Genomic DNA, 27,142 nt, shown 5'->3' on the forward strand with positions numbered 1-27,142 from the left:
AACCTTTCAGTAGACGTTGAGTATTTCAAAACATATTGCGATCTCGCTGAATTTATTCAATCGCAAGTTATTAAAACTTCGAAAACATTCTTAGTTGGAAATAAATTCTATACACCATTGTCAGTTCATTGGACATTTGAGTTACAAGAGATTATCTTATTCTTGCAAGATAACAATTCCAATGAAATTGTAGTTTATTTTCATCAAGTTCCTGAGTACGATTTATTTGAAATTTTAAAACTTATCCATACAGAAGAAATTCTTAACATCAATAATCTAAACTTTCGACCGCTCACTTATTTCAGTTAATATGTTAGTTTTCAATATTTTGGTAATCACGAATCTATAACACTTCACATATAATGTTACAACATCTCGCTAAGAGATTATTCTGATTTCCATCCGCCATTTATAGTTTAAGTACTATTTGGATCTTCCTGTCAATTCCTTTCAAAGATTAATGGGTCTTCCATTCTCCCCATTGACATTAAAATTGAATTACTGCATTATTCAAAATGAACACATATTTTGAAGGAGGTGTTGATATCGAATGGTTTAAAGACTATTGTCAACTCTCTGATCATGTTGAATCCGCATGGGTTAACTTTTCTAAACAGATTATTTTTAACGATAAAGTTTTCAGAATCTCCGAATTATATTATTCTGAATTTCAATGCGAAGTCATTTTATTTCTTGAAGACTTGAACAAAAAGAAATTGTTATTTATTTTGAACTGATGACAAAAAGCAAGATTAATTATTTCTTAAAGCTAATTCATAATGATCAACTAAGTCTAAATATTAATTCCTTAAACTATAGCTACAAAGCTTACTTCAATTGATTTATTCTTCAACAAGACTCAAATAAAGATGAATTACGAAACGGAATTCTTTATTTGGGGAGCTATTTCAACAACACTAGCCCTTATGGTGTTGTGCGCAGTCATTTTAATTTCCCTATTCATTTACCTCGCTTGTCATTATAGACCAATAACTTAACCAGTATATTCTTCAACTTATATTATTCTATTATTCAACGTCAGATGTACTAGCAGCACAATTTTATAGAAAAACTTCAAAAGGTCTACTATAACGACCAGCCGAAAAAATTGGATCTATTATTTTGTACAGCCCTGTATCTTAGGACATCGTCAACCCTTCTTCAAGCGAGAACTCAGAAACAAGAAGCTACGATGAACTTTAGAACTTTAACCAAGTAATCTACCTCACAAACTTTAAACGCTTAATTATTATAAAATTAAGCTAAATAATTTATTCGATTATGTAAAATTTGATGTTTTGATTTAATACCTATGGACCGGGATGGGATGTACTGAAGTGTGCTACACTCAGTAACACTATTTGATAATCTTAGTGCTATTGTGAGAACTTACGTTATAGTGCGTGAAGCACAAACTTGATTTGGACAAAGTCCATTTTAACGTGTGAACAAATTACTAAGTAGTTTTGAATTAGCTACTATTTTAAGATCACTAACTAAAACTGAGAATACTATGACGAGATATTATCACGCCACACAGATAACACCAAGTTAACCTTGGTAACTCTGTCGACACTGTTATCTCTATCCAATAGGATACTAGAGAACCACGTGTCCGCAAGTATAAAAAGAGCTTGCACGCTCAACTACCAACACTTTTTGGTCCCCGATAACTTCTGATTTAAAATCATACTCCCGTATTGCTCCCTTGCTCAATCTCAGCTTACTTGAGATATTTTTCTAACTTAGAATATTTTGTGACTTGTTCTTAACTAAGAACTCTCTAAGTCATAAAATATTAACTTAGCACAAATTTGGAAATCAGGTAAGTTCAACTTAACTACTCTAAGTTATAATTTAACATCTCTTAAATTCTATCTAAGTTACAAGTTAACTTAGAATATTTCAACCTGTGCTAACTTGTACTATCTCAGTCTTAATAACTTTAACTACCCTATCCCTTCAGCTCGGTTCATATTTGATGCTGTTTAACATAACTTACTAATTCATATTTGCATTTAACTTTCTTTAATACTTAACTATATACCAAGAGTAGAACTAGGGGTTGAACTCTCAAGTTATACATGTGGTCCCGCGATTAACCCCGTCGTTTAAGTATCTAATGTACGGACCAGCAGTATATCAGCTCAAAAACACCTCTATTTTCGACGAAAAGTGGAAATGAAAAAAAATGTTTTTAATTTCTCAATTCTTTGCCAAATTTCGCTGAGAGGGAAAATTTTGTAGCGAAAGAAACTTATACGTTTAAAGTGAACAGAGCATACAGGCATGAGTATTTAATTCATTTACCAATAAATTCAATACAACAATGTAATGGGCCAGAAGTGGACTAAAAATCAGCAAAATCGGCGAAAACCTTTAGATTAGCGTTTAATTCCCGTTATTTGCAAAAAACTTCAAAAAGGTATAGAAAACAGGCTGAATAATATTACTACAGTTAAGTGTTAGGCAACACAAAATATCTAAAACCAAAAAAAATCACCTGAATTTCTCGCGCTCTTTCAAAAGAAGGTATGAACAAAATATCCACTCTCTCTTTTCGCCGCTCTTCGAACTTGATCACTTGAAATAACTTTTTCAAACTTTATTGACTCCGTGAACTTCCGGTTTCTTTGCTCGATCAATTACCAAAAAAAACTGAAAACCATAAACCCTCTTCGAGTCGTAAAAAGCCAGCGCCCCAATACAGATCAAATTCTTTGAATCGCAAAAACAAAGAGAAGGCCAATAATAGCCCAGCTATCGCTTTGCGGATATTAAAAAAGACCAACAAGTTTACAATAAATGCCTCAAAATTCGTTCCAGAGCTATTTAAAACCGACCTTGCCCATGTTGGAGACGCATTTATCATAGGCATCCCTGGCTATCTTGACTGCACGTGTCTGGTTTCCGTATATCTCGAAGTGGAACACAGCCATGTTGAGCAACAGTCCCATCCTCACTGGGTTGTAAGCTGTGAGAGAAATGCTCTTCTTATATGCCTCCTGGTACGCATGTTCGGCTTTCTCTCCAAATATCTTCCGTGCCTCGCCTTCCATTGTCTCCGCTATGTAACGATAATAGTCCGCCTGAACAACACAAACACATGCACTAACAATGTCAAGATGCAATAATACTCCAAATGTCAGAACACCCAAACTTGGTTAAATATTTTACCGTTATACACATTCTTAATTAACCAAAATACAACTTCTCAGCTATTAATAAAAAGACACAATTTCTCTTTTTCGGTCGGTTTTTCATCAAATTTTCCAAGACTGGAAATCTAGAAAGCTGTCTCGGCTATTTTCTGGCAATCTGCCAGCTATGCTCATTTTTAATGGTGAATTTGTTATTTTAATTTTTCAGAAAGACAAAAACATACTCATATCTCAGTCGAAATACTTATAGTGTGACTGCGCGGCCAGGCCTCAGTAGGATGAAACTAATGGTATGAAACTATTACAATCGAAGCAATTTCCTAATGTATATAAGCATGTCTAACATAGCCAAAAGACAAGAAAACCTAGAGATAGGAAAAAATGTGCAGAAGATTAAAAAAATAGGGCAATAGCAGTTCAATATGCGGTGAGAACAGAACTTGCATGTTAAAAAGAAATTTTCAGGTTGGTCAACAAATAAACATAAAAAAATACAAGAAAAGCTTCAAAATTCCAAATACACAAAATAAAACTGTGAAAAGCGACTTAGAGAAATGCGTCACAATCATGCATCTAAATGCATTTCTTGACGAATTCAATTGATAGACTGGCGAAAGTTATTCTGTTCGAAATAAAATTTGAAGAAGGTTGAATTTTAGACAAAGCAGTAAAAACTAAGATGTCTTCTGATAAGGAGTTTTGATGAACTGCTGTCTCTTCAGTTAATATTTAATAAGCAACACCTAAGTGATGTGCTCTCAAATAGCTCTAGCAATGAGAGAAATCAAAATTTGCGAGATCTTTGTAAGTCATTGAATTCAATTTCATTTCCTGAAAACTTCGGGTTTACAGTTGGATGCATATCTTGTTTTCGTTACGTTGAAGAGATAAAATTTATACAACAGAAGTTTCACTGGAGCCGAGGCAATTATTTTAGCGATGAATTAATCTTTCAGAACCGTTTTGCAGCAAAATTTACATACCCATTGAAAAAAAAATGTGTCCACAAAAAGGACAAAGGATTCAGGACAAAGTCTTCGACACAACAGGTATGGACCAGGGCGACTTCATTCACTGACACGGCGGACCAAGAGTCAGTTTAATGGGCCAGACCGAGCGGACTTTGACTAATCTGCGCGAGACTGGAGAGACTATAGTCACCCTGGGCCAGACCGATCGGACCCAAGTACTGGCCCAACAGACTTTGGTAACCCCAGGAGAAATCGTTGTTGTTGTTGTTACAGCTGCAATTAGCAACTAATTTTGGCGGGATACCGGCGCTCATTGCCGTTTTAACTGGTACCCTAGTTGCATTTGTATCATAATAAAAACATATATTAATAGTAGTGTGTGACTGCCAATCCACAACTTGTTTGTGGTGCGGAGATCTTTCTGCATCTACGTCATGGTGAACGAAATGCTGACCCCGGTTTGGGGAGCAAGGAGGGTCTTCGTAAACATCGGGGAAAGGGCAAGGAAGGCGGATTATTCTGTGCAGTGAGGTCGTGTAGTACTGATGGTATTAGGTCCAACCATTTGGCTACGTCTAAAGGTCTTTCCCACAGGTCAATCAATTTCAGGTCCGTGGTGTTCTCACTGCAGTTGTAAATGTGGTTGACGTCATGTGGTGCTACTTCACATTTGGGACAGCGGTTATCAACATTGTCACCGATCCCACTCAAGTAAGAGTTTAGCAGGGGGGGCAGCATCCAGTTCTCAGTTGTGTTTGTCAAATACATGCAATTCCTTACAGCGTTTGTTCTGCTATCTTTGGCGGAGGTGTAACCAGTTGCTGTCTTTGTTCAACTGAGCATGGACAGTGTGTCGGTGGATACCTTTGAGCGCATTTTTGCATTCTTTGCGATTAAATTGCTCTTTATCGTTTGTGTGTTGTTTCACGCGGTCCCTATAAATATCATTTAGCGTTGGTCTCACGGGACGAAAACTGGTTGAAGAGGTTATTTTATGATCAGCACGATGGCTCTGATAACTGCCGGCTAGAAATTGCGCTACTAACATTTATGTGTGACCTTTACAGGCATCATTTTACCCTCATTGTGTAAATCATTGATGTCAGACAATTCTAAACAACCAGTAGTTGTGCGAAGAGCAATGATTTGTTGTGTTTGCAGGTGGTTCCAATTTTTATTTCTGATTCTGGAAGCCAAAATGGGAGCACCGTAGTTCAGAACGCTCCAACCGATAGGTTTGTAAGTCACTGAGAATGTCTCTTTTGAGCAGCCCCAGACGCTACCAGCAATCTTCTTCAGTATGTTATTGAGCTTTTGTAATTTCTTCTTGATGCTCCGTACATGTTCTCCAAAAATGAGCACACTATCAAAAGTGACACCAAGTACTTTGACTTTGGACTTCAATGGTATTGGCGAATTGTTGATAGTGAGGTGTTGATCACACTTGGCCTCTTTGCTCCAGGTTGTGAACACAGTTGAACTTGATTTTTCAGCAGATGACTAAATTTTCTTGATTCTAGACAGTCGTATCAGGTATTTAGGTATGGAGTTATTATGTCAAGTAAATTTTCTAACTGTGGGTGAGATGTAGTTAAAGTTATATCATCAGCGTAAGACGTGATGTATATATTTTTCAGGGGTAGAGGCAGCTTGCTCATGTAGATGTTGAAGAGCATTGGCGAAATTACACCACCTTGGGGAGACCCTGCTTTACTTTTTTTCCATTTTGATTTTTATTGTTACATTCGACGTAAGAAAACCTTCCCTGTAAGTATGTGGCGACCCATCTTTTAGTGCTATTCGGCAGCGTTGAATGAAGTATGTCTCTTAGTAGTAGGTTGTGATCAATCGTGTCGAAAGCGGCTGTGAGGTCTAAAGCAACAAGTAGATTACGGTTTCGGGGTTTCTGTTGATTAAGGCCTTTCTGTATATTGTTGGTGACAATACTGAGAGCTGTTTTGGTGGAGTGTTCAGGTCTAAAGCCATGCTGTTTCCTTATTGTTCTTAGGGTATTTTGTTCTGTTTTCTTGCGGTGTGGAGTGCATTGTTGGTTGAACTTGTTGGCAAATTTCCTTGGATCATGGCGAGGAATTATCTTATTGTCAAAGTATATGGCTCTGTTTGCGTTACTTGACGAAAATCTTTTTATTGTTTACAAGTTTGTTTATTTCATGGTCTAGTTGCGTTATTTTGGGGTCCCCTAGATGTTTTCCTTAGGGGTTTTTTCCTGTATTGATGGCTTTCCTTAAGGTCTATTCCGCGTGGTAGGCATTTGTTGTTTCTTCAGTTTCAATTCAATGTCATCTTTAAAATATGCGCAGTCAGCTTTGCGGAAGTTGATGAAAGTTCTTCAATGTGCATTGTGTGTGATGAGTTAACAGGTGATATAAATATAACTATTCGTATATGGTCCGAGCTTAATGCATACTCCATGCGCCAGTCGATATTCATTGCTATGCTTGAGCTGGCGTGATTGATGTCCGGGGAGCTTTTAAAAGAATCAGTTACTCTTGTGCCGGCCTTTTCGTTGAGTACTACATGATTAGAGCGATCTATTTCACCGTGCAATATTGTTTCCTCTTGTGTCCTCCGGTAGTTTCGAGTGCTATACAGGGCTATGAGCATTAAGATCACAGACAATAATGCAGTTATTTAACTCAAGTAGATTACGGATTGATGTCTTGTATCCTGAATCACAGCTAGACAGTGTTAAGTAGGTGATCACTAGTTTGACGTTATTGCCACCTGCGGTGAGTTCTATGACTTGCACTTCAGATAATTTTCAGAAGTCTTAAGTTTAGTTTCTTGAAACAGAATTGTGTCGATAATGATAAAAGCTATCCTGCACCGTTGCCTTTTTCCTTGGGCCATTTTTCTTGGATTATGCAGTAACAGGGTGGGCTTTTGAGCGTGGATGTTTCACTGAGAACGGTTTCCTGGGTCGCAGCTATTTGGATGTTATTTTTCTGCATCCATTCTATGATTAGTTTCTATTCTATGATTCTATTATAGGTTTTAGAACATTACAATTCAGTTGAAGAATGTTGGGGTGTTTAAAGTCGCGAGTGTGGAAACTTTGCCTTGTATTTGCTTCTATTATCTTGCACCAGGAGCTGCGCTTACAGTCGAATTGGTCGTTCCATCGCTCCATGGACTGTAAGTTAGTGCAAATCAAGTAAACCCATCCTCCGCGGCCGCACCAGACGCCGTGTTCCAGTTGCTACAGTGACAAATAGCAAAGCGTTGGGCCGGGATTTGTTTCCCGCTCGTACTTCTTATGCGTAGAGGCATCCATACTTGAGAACCAAGCGATTTCTTTAAACTCGGGCCACACCGAACAGACCCAAATGAGACCTTGGGCCAGACCAAAAAGACCCAGTGCCAGATCGACGAGAATCATACCAGACCGAACAGACTTTGGTAACCTGGGCCACAAAAAAAGAGACCCAAGGAAAGACTGAACCGACTTGACTGAACCGACTTTGGTAACTCAGGGCCAGACCGGAGACTTTTCCTCCGGGCAAGATCGAACCGACCCAAGTCAGACCCTGGGCCAGGCCGTTAGATCCTGGGCCAGACCGAACAGACTCAAGCAGGACTGAATAGACATTAGTCATTCTGGGCTAGACCGAACAGAACCTGAGCCCAACCGACGAACATGTAGAAGCACAATTAATAAATTCTAATTTATTAATAATAATAAATTATTCGAGCATGATGCTTTTTGGGCCCCAAAATCAGCTCGAGCTATTTTGACCATTTTCAAATTAAATTAAATGAACAACGCAATTTGGTTAAAATTAAATTGGCATGTTTGGTTAACCGTCTACAGTATGCTAGTATGCTGCTAGTTGCTGCTGGGCCGGACCAAAAAATGGATATGAACCGGAGCAAAAAATGGGTACGGCCAGACCGAAATATGGGCCACCGCGAACAAACCGAAATTTGGTGTTGGCCAGACCTGAATATGGGCATTGGCCAGATCAAGATATGGGTATGAGCCAGACCCAAATATGGGTGCGGAGAAAACCAAAATTTGGGTATGAGCCATACCAAAAAAAATGAGTATGGTCAGACCGATATATGGGCCTCAGCGAACAAACTGAAATTGCGTATGGGCCAGACCGATATATGTGTACGGGCCAGATCAAAATACTGGTATGGTCAGGACCAAAATTTGGGTATGCTCGAGAACAAATAGTTATAGGCCGAGACGGTAATTGGGGTGGGCTAGATGGAAACCGAAACTGCGTCTAAACTATGAGCTCAGTCTACCCGGACCTCCTGTTCGCGTCCGAAGTCTGTCTGGTCCATACATATCTAGGGTCGCAAACCTCATCCTGGGTTGCATTTTGGACAAATTTTTTATATAGTTCAGCTAGAGTTTTAGGAGAAAACTCAGACAATTTTGTGTTCGATGAAACACATGAAACAATTCAGAGGAAACAATTCTTTGTAAGCAATTCAGCGACTTCAAGTTGATAATAGAAGTACATTTTAGATGATGAACCCAAAAAAAATCATCCCTAATAAAATGAAGTCTCCAATACTCTTTATTCTGTCTAGGAGCAATCGACATATCAGTGACATACTAGATTTCCTAACCCTGATCTTGAGGTAGAAGACGTGGTCTTCCAACTTCTGGTCGATAACAGATGGGATGAGGTAGTCTGTAATGAGTGCTATCACTTCGTCACATATTTCTCTCATCTCCTTCGCTATCTGAGAAACCATAAGCCTCGATTCATTCTTCCTCAGAGCAAACAGACGCTCCTGTTCTTTCACTGTTACCTACAACAAAGAGAAAAGCGTAAGCGTAAGAGTGTTAGAGCAATATTTACGGATTTTCAATTTCATGGCTATTTTTTCTGAAAAGTTTCTTGCATGCCAGGTTTTAAATTTTGATATTTCAGTTTTCACGAACTCCGAAGCAGCATCAATAAAATTGCACAATGTTCCAACCCTTCAAATGAACAATGTATTTTTTTAAAAATACTTTAAATTTATCCTCGCTGCTATTCTCACTTCAGTATTTCAATATAATCAGATCTTTCTGCATGGACAGGCTGACTCGTAACTACACTAATTTGACGTTCTGCTTGCTTCCAGAATAATTGTGGCGGTCTGTTTCAGAAAAAAAGGCAACAGTTGTTCAATAATTTGCAATCTCGAATTGGCTTTTCGTGCAAATTATGTACGCAGTTGAAAAAAGTGAGCAAAACATTGGACAAATTGAACAGAAAAAATTGGAGTTATAAAATCTGTGAAGTTTAAAGAAATTTATGTGAAGTTAAAAGCAAAACAAGTTTTTTATTATCAATATGCACTATATTTAGTTTTCGAATCTCATTAGTAAAAAAGGAGATTAAAAATAAAATCCGAATCCTAAAATAACCCTATAGATCATTTCATTATAAACTCAATCAAAAGCTTCAAACAAATTGCTGTTTCCAGCAAAATATTGGAGCACTAAATTAACTTCAGTAGGGGGGGGGACTATATGCTCAACTGTCAACTGCGTTTTCTGCTTTCAATCAATTTAAGCCTATCGATATACTCATCGTAGAGTTGTGAGTGGTATCACCTCACTAGGAAGCCCATGCAGCGTAAAATAAACAAACATAGCCGGCAGATTACCGGAAAATAGCCGCGATCGACGCTTGTGGCCTTCCGTGAATTGAAACAACTAAGGAAATAAGATAGACAGATTGACCACCAGTCCTTTAATAGACCACTAGCCTTTTTGGTTAGATTCGGACTGTCATTTTCATGATACGCTCTATAAGGAAAAATTCCTAATGGAGCTTTAATATTCAAACGCAAAAACTCGAGACTCTAATACTCAAGAATTAGGGCATATACGTTTGGGACTACTTAGATTCACACTATTGACCTTTAACTGGTAGATGTTCATAAAATTTAATGTTCATTAAGCGAGTTCAGAAGTCATTTTTTAGTGAGGTATGTCACGCAATTAACCTAAAAGCAGAACAAATGACGTCACGCACACAAATTTCAACTGCAAAGCAGTAGAAATCGCTGAAATTGAGAAAGTCAATTCCAAGAAGTCATGTCGCAAGAATCGTCAATGGAGGCGACAAATTAAAAACATAAACCGACTAATTTCGGACGAATTGCTCTCGAACGACTGACGGGTAGAAAAAAATTGGACCCCGCCGGGATTCGAACCACTTGACCTCCCGATCCATAACCAGATGCACTGGCCACTCGTCCATGAGACACTGTTTTTTGTTATGCTGTAACCAACTTTGTATTAGCAACAACCTTTACTTCGGAGTGAGAGCAATAGAGATCACTCATAAACGAAAGAAAGCGTGAAAAAGTCACTTGAGAAGTTAAAGAATGTTCTAGAAAAGCGCAAAAATGGTCAAGCAAAAATTTGCATAAAAAAGACCAACACGTTTACAATAATTGCTATGAACTTCATTCAAGAGCAATTAAAAAACCACGACGTCCCCAAAAATAGCTGCTATCGCTTCGCGGTTATTAAAATGATTTTTTGAATTTCACTTTTCTCAAGGAGTTATCGAGGTTTAAAGTTTTTGTCAACTTTGCTGAAGTATTTTAAAACTGATTAAGATAATGTAATGGATGTACCTTTAAAAATAGAGGATTAGCGTAGAACTGTTTGATCCCACTTAGACTAAATTAGAATAAATTCTTCAAAAATCAGCGTCTGATCAAAGCTGGCAACAATTATCTTTCTTCGACTCATTTTGTTTAAATTTGACCAGAGCACACCTGAAAAGTACTGGCACAATGTTCGTAAACACCAAAATGGAACAGTTTTAATTCCGATGCCTAAGAGTGTTCTGGAAACCAAAAACTGCCAAACTTTTGCTAATTTTATTCGATAATTATTCAGTATCCTTTATTTTCTGTTTACTGAATATTTTAGTGCCAAATGATCAATTTGGCGAAAATCTCAAACCATTGCGTGTTTCCTATGGACACGCAGTAACAAACGAACCAATTTTGGTCATCGCGGATTTTTACAATAAAGATATTCGGTACTGGTGATTTTCGAAAACTCATACCAAAAATTGGCGTTGGGTGGGTTTGTTACTTGAGGTATCGGTTCAAGTGCTTTTTTGGGGGAGGCAAGGGGGTGGCGTCGGTGTTTGTGGGAGGGGGATTGGCGCCTAGTAGGGTGGTGATGGGGGTGACGACTTGAGTGCTGTCTTTGATGTTCCTTTATGTACGATAGTAAAGTGCTTTTTTCATAATTTGATTGCTTTGCTTTTTTCCTGCTGCCGTTTCTCCTGTGGTGAGTTGTTTACACTTCTTTGCTAGCTAGCTTGGCTACCTGAGGTTTAACTGTTCCGGCTGCACCGCAGAGTTATGGTTGTTGGTCTGTTTTCCCCACACCGCGCGAATTCTTTCTTGCCAATCAAGAATGTTCGTTAAAGTTCTGCGCTCAATCTTGGGTTATCCAGGAAAAATGATTCAATTTAAATTTTTTCATCGTCTTATTTTAGGTGACAATTGTTTTGAAATCTGACTGTTAAATTGTATTTCACGCGTAACATCTCTCTCAAGCATAGATTAATCTTTTACAAATAAACCCAATCACCCTGATAAAAAACCTAGAAATAACATCCCAGATCACAAGCTTTTAGAGCCAAGCAACAAAACATCAACAATGGTAATAGGGTGCTGTTATTCTTAAAAATATTTTAGTTCCCAGTTTAATTCTGTTCGCCTTTCATTTAAGTAACGTGTTTTTTCTTTCGCAATTTTATGTTAATTATCAACCAAAATGATTTCAAATAAATATTCAAAGAATGTCAGATTTCATTTACGTTCAAATGAAGCCCAGCAAATATACTTCATGTTTTCCGAAAAAGCTCATGGTTCTAATTGGCTTCCTTAAGAGGTATAAGTCAACCTGTACAATGCTTTCAATTGATACATAATGGCTCGTGATTTTGAAGAAAATCAATAAAACATTCATCACGTCGCTTTAATATTTTTTCTGTCAACTTAGGGTCTAGCCTCATTAAGGAAAAGTCGAATCTTCTTTCTTTTGATATAAAATTTAACCTTTATAGCGGTTTTATGTTTTAACTGATACCTTTAAGGCTTTGATACTGCGAGTTTTCGTATTAACTTCGTCAATTTTTGCCCTTTTTTGGAGGTTCTTTTTCGACGTCGTGTCGAATAATTACTTTAATGGGGATGTCACCACTAAGGAGATGTACCAAAACTACCTAATGATTTCAGTTTATAGCCAGATATAGGGACTAACTAATTTTTTCAAAACGTGCTTTTGAACTATTCACTTTTTTTTGTCAGTAGGTAACTTAGTCTCAACAATGACAAGCTCCATCAACCTTTTGGTGAACCAAGCATTCGTCTCTTTTTAACTTCGACTCGTAATTTTATGACTTCTGCCTTTTCATTAAAATATATTGGATGTTGAATATGTTAAATATTGAATAGTCAATATTGGTGGACATGGAACTTTTTGCATAGTCACTTTAAGAACAGGGCCCATTGATGTTATAATGAGAATCAAGTGAAGCATTGGAAGTTAGTTTTGCTAATAATTACCAATTGGATTCATTTTTGTACAGACTTTTGAAATTTTTTGTTAAAAAATCAATTCAAAAACAATTCAAGACACTTGAAAATTCCGCGTAGAAAGCCAGTGGAATTTTTCATTCTTGAAACAAAGCGATAAAAAAAACATAGCTGGCTGATTGCAAGAAAAGAGCTTCTTACACTTGCCGTCTCAAAAGACGAAAATAGACCGATAAACAGAAATTCCAGTTCTTTTTAACTGGAATTTATTGATAAAGATAAAATAAGTTGAAATCTGCACATTGCATGAAAATTGCAAAAATACAAAGAACACATAAAAAGTTTTTTATTAAAATTTTCAGGCTCAAACTGTCTCCATGACTCAGCCCAGCTTACGGGTCCAATTCAAGTAATGATAAAAAAGCTAAAGGTAAATCCTACAATAGTTGTGGGTTACAGGTACACTTTCAATGCATCAAGTTTAAATCTAACGTTTGCGGCTTGTGAAAAAGCAAGCGAAAACAAAAACTGATTTTCAAGTGCATTATAATCACACCACTCTGTTGAAACGCTTATTTTCCATACCCAATTTTGCACACCTTAAGATGACATGAAAACGCACGAAACTGATTTCCTACAAAAGTGACTTTGACGCAAAACAAGGTTTGGCATTAATTAAAGAATGGAAATAAGACAAACAAACGCACATACGATAAATTTTTCTTTTTGACAATTTTTCAAATCATTCATTGCTCTTACAAATTGTCCCAATTCAGGTCTTGAAATGGTGGCTGAAACAGTCGGTTTATGCGAAATTTTCATTAAACCTTGGTTTTGAACTCCAATTGACCTCGAGGTGCGAAAGCTTACTCTGGCGCTGAACTCCAATTGCCATAACTTTTGCAGAAACAATTTATAAATTACAGTCTTCAAATTTGCTTCTGAATTATCAAGAATGAGCAAGAGAACTTTGTCGAGAACTGACGGCTCACTTTCCAAATTTCTTCCTTTCGCACAATCTAAGCCTCTGCTAAGGCAAAACTAAGCTGCTGCGTAGTCAAAAATGAGCAAGAGGCCTAACTTTCTTGAAAAATCCCTCAAAACTGCTAAGCATCATGCAAAATTCTTGGAGCTTCAGTTAGAATTTATAGTAAAATATCAAACTTTCCCCATTTTTAAAGTAGTTTAATTTGGATGCAATGGAGCCAGATTTTCAATTTTCTGAATTTTGTAAACCCCTCCAAAGAGCATCTGAACACAAAAATTGAATCAAACAACTTTTGCGCGTAATTTAGGCACTCGATTTATTTTAAAAGGAATTAAAATGATTTTTGAGTATTTTGTGTAATTACTGGTTTCAATGGTCGGGGAAATCTTATTTGCGTCTTGATATAGCAAAATTTCCTAACACAAATGAGAATGTAGTGCTCTAAATACTGCACGGCAAATCGAACTCAGTCCAACGGTTATCTGCCATCATCTTAGGGCTCTAATGCGATCAGGCTTTTTGGAACCATATATGACGACAGGTGGCCGCCGTATTGGCCGACAGGGCGTTTAGCCGACGGTGTCCCGCTTTTTCACCCCTATCATTTAACACCGATTTATTCACCCCTGTATCATTTAATCCCTCTATCTTTTAACCCTCTATCATTTCACCCCGATTTTAATCTTTCTATAAAATAAGGATTATTAAATTAGCAATATAAACATTTGGCCGTGCCTCGCGGGCCATGGCCATGCCTCAGCGGCCCGTGGGACTTGATATGAAACTATCACAACCAAACGTGGGATTAATTTACCCACTTAATTATGACAAAATATGCCTTTAATGTCGACTGCTAATGGGCGTGGTGAAATGACAGAGGGGTGAAATGATAGAGGGGTTAAATGATAGAGGGGTGAATAAATCGGGGTTAAATTAATAGGGGTGAAAAGAAGTAGAACGTTAGCCGACAACGAAAAAATGAGAAATTTAACCGACGATTTAAGTAATATGAGCAATACCACTTATTGTGAAGCTGTGATTGGCCAATTTAAAACACTATTTCGTAAGCGGACAATTATACCGCAGTTTTTTCATCAGCTAGTGTAGCGAATGTCTATTCGTGTTCGGACCGTATTTAACCGCATCTGGTCATGCCTCGCGGGCCATGGCCATGCCTCAGCGGCCCGTGCGACTTGATATGAATCTATCACAACCGAACTACTGATTTATGGACCAATGAGACTTTTATGACCAATTATGATAAAACTGTCGGCTAAATTTCTCATTTTTTCCTTGTCGGCTAAACGCCCTGTCGGCCAAACATACCTAGAAAAACAACTCTTCGACGTGTTAGAAGCGTGTAACGTGGTGGGCTGCGCAACAAAATGAAGCCTCGCATGCGATTTTCATTAAAACGTAAAATATTGCGCATAAAATTAAAGCAAAAAATTAAATTTGTTGCCTGCTTTTATTTGCAAGATATTTTTGCATAGTATTTTGCACAATTGGGTAGCTTAGCAGCATTAACATTGAAAAAAAAATACGGCACAACCATAAATTAGAATGACTTATTATATGTACGCGATTTTTTTCAGTAATATAAGAGTACAAGAAAATTGACTAATAATTCAACTGGAAAAAACTCTGACATGAAAAAGGTCACAAAAACGTGAACATTTTAAAACTAAACACATACGAATGTTGCTTTTCAATACTCATTCTCAATGATTTTACTGGTCGTCCCTACCTCCATATAACTGGATCCCTCAGAAAACATTGTAGTCTGACTCGTCTGACTCGGTATAGACAATAACTTCACTACTATAGACCAAAGGTTTAAATTAAAACCATGAAACCAATTTCGGCACCTTTTTGCGATCGACTTTTAGCTGTTAACTGAAGCCACTTGATTTCAGCTCTTTAAATGGTGAATGAAAGTGAATTATACCACGCAAAACTCGTGTCAAATCGGGCAAGCAAAAATTCAGCGTTAAAAAGAAAACATTAAATTCATGCCTGAAATTTGACATTAAACAGTGCAATCTTGCCAAACCTGAGAGAAACCTGAGAGAAATTAAACAGTGCAATCTTGCCAATCCGATTTATGAATTGATATAAAATAGTATATTAAAATACTCCAAATTCGAGGTCAAAACCACGCATGTAGATTTAGATATCTGACGAGGAGGCTCGGTAATGTGCGTACGCACATAAGGTTTCGACCCCGCTCATCCACATTCCTGACTTAATTGGCTACCAAATGATGAAGAGATAGAAAACTTTCAACAACATACATATCGTTCCATAAACAACCAATGGAATACAAAACTGTCACCCACCCTAAAAGGCCGATGAAAGTTGTTGATAATAGGACTACCGGAAAGGACAATAATAAATATCAAACAACAAACATTATTTACGACCAAAACTCGATGTCTATAATAAATTAAATCATAACAAAATCATCAAACTCGCATCAGATAAAACCTAGAGGAAACAATTTAACCTATACTTCTTTAGAAAAATATGCAACTGGTTAACAGGTAGAAAAAAGAGCAAAGAGGTGCGAAGTTCAACAATACGTTTCTATTTTTGAAAACAATTAATTTCACCGTTATTAATGTCAACAGATATCAACTGAAATCCACAAAACATTCATTTATATCTCTGTGGGAAGCAATTGAGACATGTCAGCATCCAATGTTCAATTGCGCAAAATTTCAAAGTGAATGGGACCTACGATTTTTGTTATAAAATAAAAAGAAAACAGAAATGCTATAAAACTTAAAAATAAAAAATCACAAATATTTTATGAAATCTCGTAATAATAGCAGTAAAAAAGCCAAGAAACAGATGTTTGAAGCTAAAACGGTTATGGAAATTAAATTATAGCTCACTGGAAACGGGTTGCAGCTTTTGTTTACAGAGACTGAGCTATAAATCGACCGAAAAACTATTTAAAAAATGACGAAGTTCAAAAACCAGAATGTGTTTTTGAAAACAAATATTTTCAAAGTCATTTCAGACTCTAGATTTCAACAAACAGCGATAGATTAAATTGCAAAAGTTCAGGAAGCCAATTGGACCTCTTAATATTGAGACTAAGTTGTAACCCCACAAAAAAAACAACATATCAAGAAGCCAAAACTTCAAATAATTTTACGAGATCACACTGTTCAAGGCACTATAAATATAAGATTTTACCTGAAGGAACTGTATGTTGTCACATGCTCTTCATTTTAATATCAAAGAGCCTTCCGTATAAAAAACTACGTAGACATGACAACAAAAAGAAACCCACATATTGAGCATTACAGAAACCTCGAAAATTTTTATAAAATTAATGGTCGAAGCAATCAGTCACAACATATGACCACGCGCAAAAAATTTTTTGAATCAACAAAAAATTTAGTCAGTTAGTGAAATGCTTCTAGTTAGTGAGATTGAGTTACTTGGTTACGAAAATGAAAGCAAAAGAAACCAGGTGAAATTTTTTTCAACTTCAATTTTAAAGTCATTAAAACGTACAGCTATAAACTGAAATCTTTAACTAGGTTGAGATCTACTGCTTGGGAAAGCAACTGAGACCTAATTTTATCCGGTATATGGCGTACAACAACAACAGGAAAGACAAACATAGGCAGAAACAAAAACATCCATAAAATTTTGCGTGATAACTGTCTCAGCCCAAAAAGCATAAACTATATAACAAAAACAATTAGCATATCCAGATGCGCCTTTTTCCAACACTGTGCATTTTCCCTACTATGCTTTCCTTCAGTTGGATCTGTCAATAAGATAATTCGACAAGGAAACAAATGAACTCTAAAATATGCAATTATGCTCAAAAATACAAAATTGAAAACGCGTAGTATCAAAACAAAGAGACAATTAGTTGAGCACAGAACTGTTACCAAAAATAAATTATAACCCACAAGAAATGATTTCTGTATTTATTGAGATTGCGCCAAAATTTGAGAGCAATAAGATAAAATAGTGTCAAAGTTCAAAAATTAACAGATATTTTCTTAAAAGAAATATATTCAAAGTCATTACAGACATTAGAAAACAACTGAAAAAAATGTCTAGGTTCTTTTATGCCTCCTAAAAAAACTAGTTCATTGACTGGGCCAATAACTCTTTCGGCTACAAAAAAGATAACAAATGAAAGCAAACTTCAAGAAAAACAAAATTTTTTTTTACGAAAACAATTGGTCAGAGCAATAAAAATCATGACCTTAACTCATAATTTTTGTAAATAGTACCTGTCATTAATTGAGCCCTGATGTGAAATTCTTGTAAGTAAAAAAGTTTACATAAAAAACATTTACATATCGGAAATATAAAAAGTCGGGCCCCTTTAAAATCTAAAGTTTTTTTTATCGTAATGACACATGGCGAGATGAAGATCAGCCCAAATGTTGTTGCCCGTCTAACAAAATACTCATTTCTTCAAATGGTTGCGAAATAGATCAATTTTTTGACAAAATGTTTTAGTTTGTCAAAAATAAAAATGCATTTTGTATAATTATCGAGTTTAAATTTGCAAAAAAAGGCAATATTATAATTCCAGAAGGCTCTCAAAAAGAGTGGGTGTATAATTAACCCTTTTGTGAGCTTAAAAAGAACATAGCCGCAGCTTTAATGTATCTAATTCCAGCAAATTTAAAGCAAGTGGGCTGAAAAAGCAAATTTGATCCCAAATTCGGAAAAATTCGGTCCCGAAAAGTCGAACTTTGAAAAATTTAGCATAAATTCTAGCCAAAAAACTCAAATCGAACAATTCAGCAACCCTCCTCTATCTTCAAAGATGAAATCAATAACACTACAGTTAACAATTTTATCAGATTTTAGCAAAATTGTCGAAAATTATGTCAAAATTGCCGAAAATGTGAATTAAAACAGCTGAATTACGTCTAATATTCACAAAACTTAAAACCTCAAAAATTCCCTAGAAAAAGCAAAAATTGGAAAAATCTTTTTAATTCCATATTCTACCCTGGACGCGCTTTTTAATGATACCACTCACATTTCTCTACGATGAAAATATCGATCGGCCAAAATTGACTGAACAAAAAAAAACCCATTTGATTATATAGTTCTTCCCCCACTCAAGTGGGTCGGAACAATTAATTCAGCCGAATGAACTCGAAGCACAGAGGAGAGCAACTAACTTTTCCTATAGGTAAAAAACCAACCGAGCAAGAACATTTTTATGACATAAAAATGCATTACTATGGAACATTGTTAAAATAAGAGTAACGTATTTAGTTAACTCTTACCTTCACAAACAAATCAACCTCAATATTTACATCTGTAACTTAGTATGCGCTAGCTGAAATTTGTCCGTGATTTCCTATACAGCACCCATATGGCAGAAAGCTTGTACGATACAGGCTATAAATTTAAAGGATTAGGAATGGTTGGTAATTAAAAAGTCCCGCGACTCACTCACTTAAAAATGTAGCACAAGTTATAACGGCATCTCAACTGATTAATATGCAGAACTCGAAAAAAATAATCGGAGTTTTTAGCAGCTACTTTTATATATGCTAGATTTTGAGACGGATAGGTTCAAAGTTATCCTTCATTTAAGGTTGTGTTTTGTTGAAACAAAACAAAACTAAATAACCAAAATAACACATACCGGGCGGATTGCCGGAAAACAGCCATCGTAGATTCCCATAACCAAGATTTGGACTGAAAGAAAAGAAAAAACTAATTACAATGATTTTTGTACACCAACAATTTTAAGGTGCGAACTATTTTGATGTCATTTTGGAGCTGAACATTCTCCTGTTTCGTCGTGAGACAACACTGGGGCTAGTATCAATACCAATAAGCATTAGAGATGGTAACTAAATACAAAGTTCGGGTAACAGACAACTATAATGGGGCTTTATCGGTTTATCCCGTTTCTATTTCTGATGTCGTTTTTTGATACTGACTGTTCATTTTGAATTGCTTTGCGGAGCAACTGCTGCCTAAAAACACATTTAGCAGAATGAGAGAAGAGTGAAACTAGCCCAGATAACTCAAAGATCTCACGCAAAATATTGAACAAGCTGTAAGCTAAGGTACAACGAAAAAATTTAGTACGACGGATTAAAAAAAACAGCAGGAGAAGTCCTGAAATACAGTCCAAAGAATTGAAAGACAAAATTAGAACTACTGTACCAGAACAGCAGATCAATTGAACAATGCTAACCAAAACCGAAAAACAATATTAAAAAATTAGAAGCTAAAATAATCAAACAAACTAAACAGAAGTATCAAAAGCTTAGAAACCAAAATAATCAAACAAACTAAACAGAAATATAGCCATTGCCAAAAATTCTTGAAATTTTTACTCTCAAGGCCAAATTTGATCCATTTAAATATACCCGTTAACCCATGCACAAGCTTTGCAAGAAGTTTATGGCCAATAACGATAGAAAAAAAGTAGATAAAAATATATAATTAAAACTGCAAAATTTATATCAATTTAGCAATATTAAACCATTTTTGTTTCTCTGAAATCATATCAGTTACCCATCTAAAAGACCTTAACAAGTTTTATTCGCCCGTTACTATAGAACACTTAAAATGACTACAAATTTCCAGTAACCCAAATTCAGGCCTCGAAAAATTTATGTGGCTAAGAAAGATCGATAAACTAAGGAGGACATGACAACAAATTTCAGAAAGATTGAAAAAATTCTCATTTTATTTAGAAAACTGCAAAATTCGTAACGTTAAAATGTTGACAACCACTCCATTACAATTAGACACTATGCAGTAACAAACAATCCAACCTTAAAGATTCCTCTGCCCCAGGGGGCAGGCAAAACTTAAATAATTAAAATAAATGTCAAAAAATGGAAAGAAATGCAAGTTTTATCAAACAATTGCTAAAATTCGTGATGTTAAAATGTTGACAACCATTCCATTACCACATTACCACTAGACGCTAGTAACAAACATCAGTAACGAACTTTCAAACCCTAGGAGATTCCCTAACACGTGGGGCTGAAAAAAAATTCAAAAAACTTGAAAACACCAAAAATTAGAAAAAATTTGAGCATTATGTTTGGAGCACCAAAACATATAGCTCGCAAAGTGGTCATAAAAAGTAACTAAGTCTTGCAAAAGACCTTTATCAACTTTTACAAACCTCAATTTTAGATTGGTCCAAAAACTTGATGCCCTCTGAGCTTTACCTGTTTATCCCGTTTTGAAAGCTTAAAGTCATCAAAACTGGCGTAAAAATATCTTACAAAAATGACAGATCACCATTACAATCCAATTCTTGGATTGTTAAAAAGACCACTTTAACAGACCGCTGACAAGCTGAGGCAGCTATTAATAAAATAACCATTGTTTGATATAGCTGACTAATAAGTGTTATAGTGACATTGGGTAAAAAGGAATTGCGTAAATTATCCTGACACCTTATTTCACATATTCCAAAACTGGCAAAATGCTATTCTTATGTATAGGGTGATTTTGATAATCATTGAAAAGAAAATTTACCAGAAAAATACATAAAAAGAGCAATTTGCCCCAAAGCAAAAAAACGGCTGAAATATGTGCACAGTCAATGGATTAGAAATCTAAGTCAAAAAGAGTTTCAGCCGACTACAGCATATTTTTATTCACAGCAGAACAAATTACTTATGCGGATTGTAAGTTATCAAACGGAATATGCTTTGCAAAAATTTGGGCTAAAATTAGAACCGGCTGACTAGAAAAGTTCCTTACAATAGCTCTAAACTTATGCTTTAACAAAAGGATCTTTTCGAAAAAGTTTTCAAAACGATCAAGCAAAATTTCAAACTAAGAAGGCTAAAAATAAATGCTTCTAACTGCGTTCGAGAGCAATTGAAACATAGCCAGCAGATTGCCGGAATAGCTGCAAAAGAATACACGAGTGTGCCGTATAAGAGATAGAAACAGATAGATATAAGTTGAAAAAGTTATCGACGCCGCTCAATAAAAACATTAAGCGATAAATTAATAAAGCTTGTTACAACTCATTGCTCAGAAACATTTAATTAGAGAACTTTATTACACCTATAAGTAACTTTGACCTCTAAATAATTAAAGTAAACTTAACTTTTGAAGTGCAAAAGTCATTTTATTGAATGAGGCAAGACACGCTTGATCAAAAATTCAATCACACAACAGACTGAAAAAATTTTACTAGAGCAAATGAGAAATAACGTCACGCGCGCAGATGCACTTAGTGAGAGGAAGAAGTCAATCAGAAAAGTTGACTTTTTCAGCTTTGCTGCGTGAACAGATGTAAAACGAAAAAGCGCGCCAGACGAGAAAACAAAACATAGCCGGTAAATTACCTGAAACGATTCGAAGAGTCGTGCAATACAAACTCTTATCTTACCCCACTGATTTTAGAAAAATGAAAAAGCAAAAATAAAGTGAAACCAATTTTGGATTACAAATGTGTGTAGGTAGGTAGGTGGGGGGACATATGTTTGTGGAGGGGTGCAAGGTGTGGTGGAGGTAGATAAGTGCTGTTATGTATTAGGTGAATTTGATAATCAATGAATAGTAAACTTTACTAGAAAGAATACAAAAAGAACAATTCGCCCCAGTGCAAAAAACGGCTGAAATATGTGCAGACTGAATGGATTAGAAATCTAAGTCAAAAAGATTTTCAGCCGACAACAGCACATTTTTAGAACAAATCAGCTGTGCGGATTGTAAATTATCAAACGGCAAATTCTTAGAATTTTGGGTCAGAAATAAAATCTGCTGACTAGAAAACTTCTTTACAATTGCTCTATATTTACGCTCTAACAAAAGGGTATTTTGGAACAAGTTAACAAAACGATCAAGCAAAAATTTCATACTAAAGAAGACACCAGACTACAAAAAAAGCTTCTAACTGCGTTCGAGAGCAATCGCAACACAGCCGGCAGATTGCCGGAATAGCTGGGAAAAATTAGACCAACGTGCCGTAAAATAGAGATAAACAGGTACAAATATCAGTTGAAACAGTTATCGACGTCGCTCAAAAAGCAATGAAAAAATCAGCAAAAAATTTTTAGAAAAACTGTTAACTGACCTTTATTACACATAGGAGCAATTTTGATCTTTAAATTGTTCAAATAAACTGAAGTGCAAAAGTCATTTTATTGAGTGCGGCAAGACACGCTTGATCAAAATTCCAGTTAAGCAACCGACTGAATTTTTTTAAAACAAAATTTTACTAGAGCAAGTGAGAAATGACGTCACGCGCGCAGATGCACTTAGTGAGAGGAAGAAGTTAATCAGAACTTTAGACATTTTCAGCTTTGCTGTGTGAACAAATGCAAAACGAAAAGGAGCGCCAGACGACAAAACAAAAAACATAGCCGGTAGAATATCGGAAAGGACTCGAACAGTCGTGCAAAAAAAATCTAATCTAACCCTACCGATTTCATAAATATGAAAGGAAAAGCAAAATAGTGTGAGAAAATTAATTTTATGGTAGTAATGTCGAGGTGAAGCAGGAGCGGGGGGGGGGCGTTACGTGTGTGTTTGGAGGAGGCAAGGAGTGGTGGAGGTAGCTGGAGGGAGGGGGTATTTTAGATAGGTTGGAGGGACTTACATGGGATCAAAAATTCTCAAAATTAACTTTTATTCTTAAATATTACCATCAGTTCTTCATTACTAAACATTACAAACTAAGCTACTTTTAAAGTTCAATGTTCAAAGACAGTAGTCAACGTTTCAAAACATAAGTCACTGTTTGAAAACAAAAGTCAAATTTCAAGCCAAGACTTCAGCTTGAAAAAATCGTAGCCGGTAGAACAACGGAAGTCGAGCAATAAAAACTCTGATCTTACCATACCTATTTCAGAGATATGAAACACACAGCTGTGAGATTGCCAGAAAAAAAAGCCGAAAGAGCTTCGTAGATCTGCAGTTTAAAAAAACAGTAAAAAAGACAGACCGAAAAATAGCCTTTCATTGAATGCTGAGAATGTTATATTTTTATTGAGAATCTGTATAAGTTATTGCCGCCTCTATTAGCTGCCATCAAATAACCTTCATTTAGAGTGACACACATTCACTTGACCTTGTCTCTCTGAATTAAAGTAAATAAAAGTCATTTCAAAGTGAGGAAGTCCTTTTTGAGAGTGAGGTAAGTCACGTGTGACCGAAAAATTAATCGCGCGAATGAACGAAAAACTCGATCCACTATGAGCAAAAGATGACGTCACACACGCACTTCAGTTGAAATTGCACGAACAAATGCACAGACATCAGAATTGCAGTGGCTCTGACATCATATGGTCGTAACAAAAATCTTGAGGACGAAATAAAAAACAGCAGGACAAGTCCTGACGTATTATACAAAGAAAACATTTCACTGAACAAAACAAAAAACTAGACCAGAAAGGACCATGAGTTAAATGTGAAAAAACATTTCCAAAAAAAACTCGGATAATAAAGTACAAAAAAAGAAAACAATCAATGTCAAAACGCAGCATTTGAACAAAAAAACACTAGCAAGAGAGAAAATTTTCGTTCAAATTAAAAAATAGGCCTAGAATGTACTAAAAATGAATTGGAAAACCCATTAAAACCGATCCAAAAAAAATGGAAACATTAAAAATCCAAGCGAAATTGCCGCATGTGAACAAAAAACCACTAGCGAGATAGCGAATACTTGTTCAAACACCTTTTCTCACTTTACTTTAAAATTAGAGAGGAAAAAATTCAAGCCGCAAAAAACCACTCGCTTTTTCGCTCCATTTCCTGTTTAGGCGTGACCAGAATCATTACTTCAATTTGACTTCAAAAATCATGAAAATGTGTGAAATCATGAAAAAAAAACCAAGAGAAGGCCAATAATAGCCCCATCTATCGCTGTGCGGCTACTATTGAAAAAGCAATATGCAGTGTGAAAAAAAAAACAATTTTAGGGTAGAAATGTGGGTCGGTAGATCGGGGTAGAACAAAGGAAGTCGAGCAATAAAAACTCTGATCTTACTATACCTATTTCAGAGATTACCTATCTTACTCACAGCTGGTAGATTACCAGAAAAAAAATCGAAAGAGCTTCATAGATCTGCAGTTTAAAAAAGCAGTAAAAAAGACAGGCCAAAAAAGAGCCTTTTCATTGAAGGCTGAGAATCTTATATTTTGATTAAGAATCTGTATAAATTATTGCCGCCTCTATTAGCTGCCTTCAAATAACCTTCATTTAGAGTGACACACATTCACTTGACCTTATCTCTCTGAATTAAAGTAAATAAAAGTCATTTCAAAGTGAGGAAGTCATTTTTGAGAGTGAGGTAAGTCACGTCTGACCGAAAAATTAATCACGCGAATGAACAAAAAACTCGCTCCACTATGAGCAAAAGATGACGTCACACGCGCACTTCAGTTGAAATTGTATGAACGAATGCACAAACATCAGATTTGCAGTGGCTGTGACATCATATGGTCGTAACAAAAATCTTGACGACGAAACAAAAAACAGCAGGACAAGTCCTGACGTATTATACAAAGAAAAAATTTCACTGACAAAACAAAAAACTAGACCAGAAAGGACCATGAGTTAAATGTGAAAAACATTTCCAAAAAAAACTCGGATAAAAAAGTATAAAAAAAGAATACAATCAATGTCAAAACGCAGCATTTGAACAATAAAACACTAGCAAGAGAGAAAAATTTCGTTCAAATGAAAAAATAGGCCTAGAATGTACTAAAAATGAATTGGAAAACCCATTAAAAAAACCGATCCAAAAAAATGGAAACATTAAAAATCTAAGCGAAATTGCCGCATGTGAACAAAAAACCACTAGCGAGATAGCGAATACTTGTTCAAACAACTTTTTCTCACTTTACTTTAAAATTAGAGGGGAAAAATTTCAAGCCGCAAAAAACCACTCGCTTTTTCTCTCCATTTCCTGTTTAGGCGTGACCAGAAACACTACTTCAATTTGACTTCAAAAATCATGAAAATGTGTGAAATCATGAAAAAAACCAAGAGAAGGCCAATAATAGCCCCATCTATCGCTGTGCGGCTATTAATAAAAAAGCAATATGCAGTGTGAAAAAATCAATTTTAGGGTAGAAATGTGGGTAGGTAGGTCGGGGGTATTGGGGGGGGGGAGCAGGTGGGCAAGGTGTGGGAAGATAGTTGGGGGAGGGGGTAGTTTAGATATGTTGGAGGGACTTACGTGGGATCGAAAAATCTCGAAATCACCTTTTAACCTTGAATAATACCATCAGTTCTTCATTACTAAACATTACAAACTAAGCTACTTTTAAAGTCCAATGTTCAAAGACAGTAGTCAACGTTTCAAAACAGAAGTCAATGTTTGAAAACAAAAGCCAAATTTCGAGTCATGACTTATGACTTTAGCTAAAAATAAAACCTGTAGAATCTCAATTCTCCTCTTCGAGTCGTAAAAATCTGTAGAATCGCAATACTCCTCTTCGAGTCGTAAAAACCAGGAGCACAGCTTCGCAGCTATAAAATTTCTTTTTGGCACTCCTGGTCTGTCATATACTATCCTATCCAGATGCACTTAGAGGAAGAAGACAATCAGAATAGTTGATTTTTTCAGCTTTGCTGCGTGAACAGATGTAAAACGAAAAAGCGCGCCAGACGAGGAAACAAAACATAGCCGATAAAATACCTGAAACGATTCGAAGAGTCGTGCAATACAAACTCTTATCTTACCCCACTGATTTTAGAAAAATGAAAAAGCAAAAAAGTGAAATCAATTTTGGATTACAAATGTGTGTAGGTAGGTAGGTGGCGGGACATATGGTGGCGGGACATTGTGGAGGGGGGCAAGGTGTTGTGGAGGTAGATAAGTGCTGTTCTTATGTATTAGGAGAATTTGATAATCAATGAATAGTAAACTTTAATAGAAAAAATACAAAGAGAACAATTCGCCCCAGTGCAAAAAACGGCTGAAATATGTGCAGACTGAATGGATTAGAAATCTAAGTCAAAAAGATTTTCAGCCGACAACAGCACATTTTTAGAACAAATCAGCTGTGCGGATTGTAAATTATCAAACGGCAAATTCTTAGAATTTTGGGTCAGAAATAAAATCTGCTGACTAGAAAACTTCTTTACAATTGCTCTATATTTACGCTCTAACAAAAGGGTATTTTGGAACAAGTTATCAAAACGATCAAGCAAAAATTTCATACTAAAGAAGACACCAGACTACAAAAAATGCTTCTAACTGCGTTCGAGAGCAATTGAAACACAGCCGGCAGATTGCCGGAATAGCTGGGAAAGAATAGACCTACGTGCCGTATAATAAATATAAACAGGTACAGATATCAGTTGAAACAGTTATCGACGCCGCTAAAAAAGCAATGGAAAAAAATCAGCAAAAAAATTTTAAAAAAACTTGTTAACTGACCTTTATTGCACATAGGAGCAATTTTGATCTTTAAATTGTTCAAATAAACTGAAGTGCAAAAGTCATTTTATTGAGTGCGGCAAGACACGCTTGATC

At 36.0% G+C, this 27,142-nt stretch overlaps 1 protein-coding gene across 2 annotated transcripts in view; it reads right to left on the reverse strand.

The window, feature by feature from the left end:
- Positions 1-27,142, reverse strand: part of LOC142340553 (14-3-3 protein beta/alpha-1-like) — a 93,278-nt gene that overhangs the window by 28,638 nt on the left and 37,498 nt on the right. For both annotated transcript variants that reach the window (XM_075391197.1, XM_075391198.1), the window contains exons 3-4: positions 8,738-8,923; positions 2,844-3,089 (exon numbers count right to left, since the gene is read on the reverse strand). In XM_075391197.1, coding sequence (XP_075247312.1) covers positions 2,844-3,089; positions 8,738-8,923 — 432 coding nt within the window. The remainder of the gene's footprint in view (positions 1-2,843; positions 3,090-8,737; positions 8,924-27,142) is intronic.

The sequence above is a fragment of the Convolutriloba macropyga genome, chromosome 6, assembly GCF_964194025.1.
Source record: "Convolutriloba macropyga chromosome 6, txConMacr16.3, whole genome shotgun sequence".
Taxonomy (NCBI): domain Eukaryota; kingdom Metazoa; phylum Xenacoelomorpha; order Acoela; family Convolutidae; genus Convolutriloba; species Convolutriloba macropyga.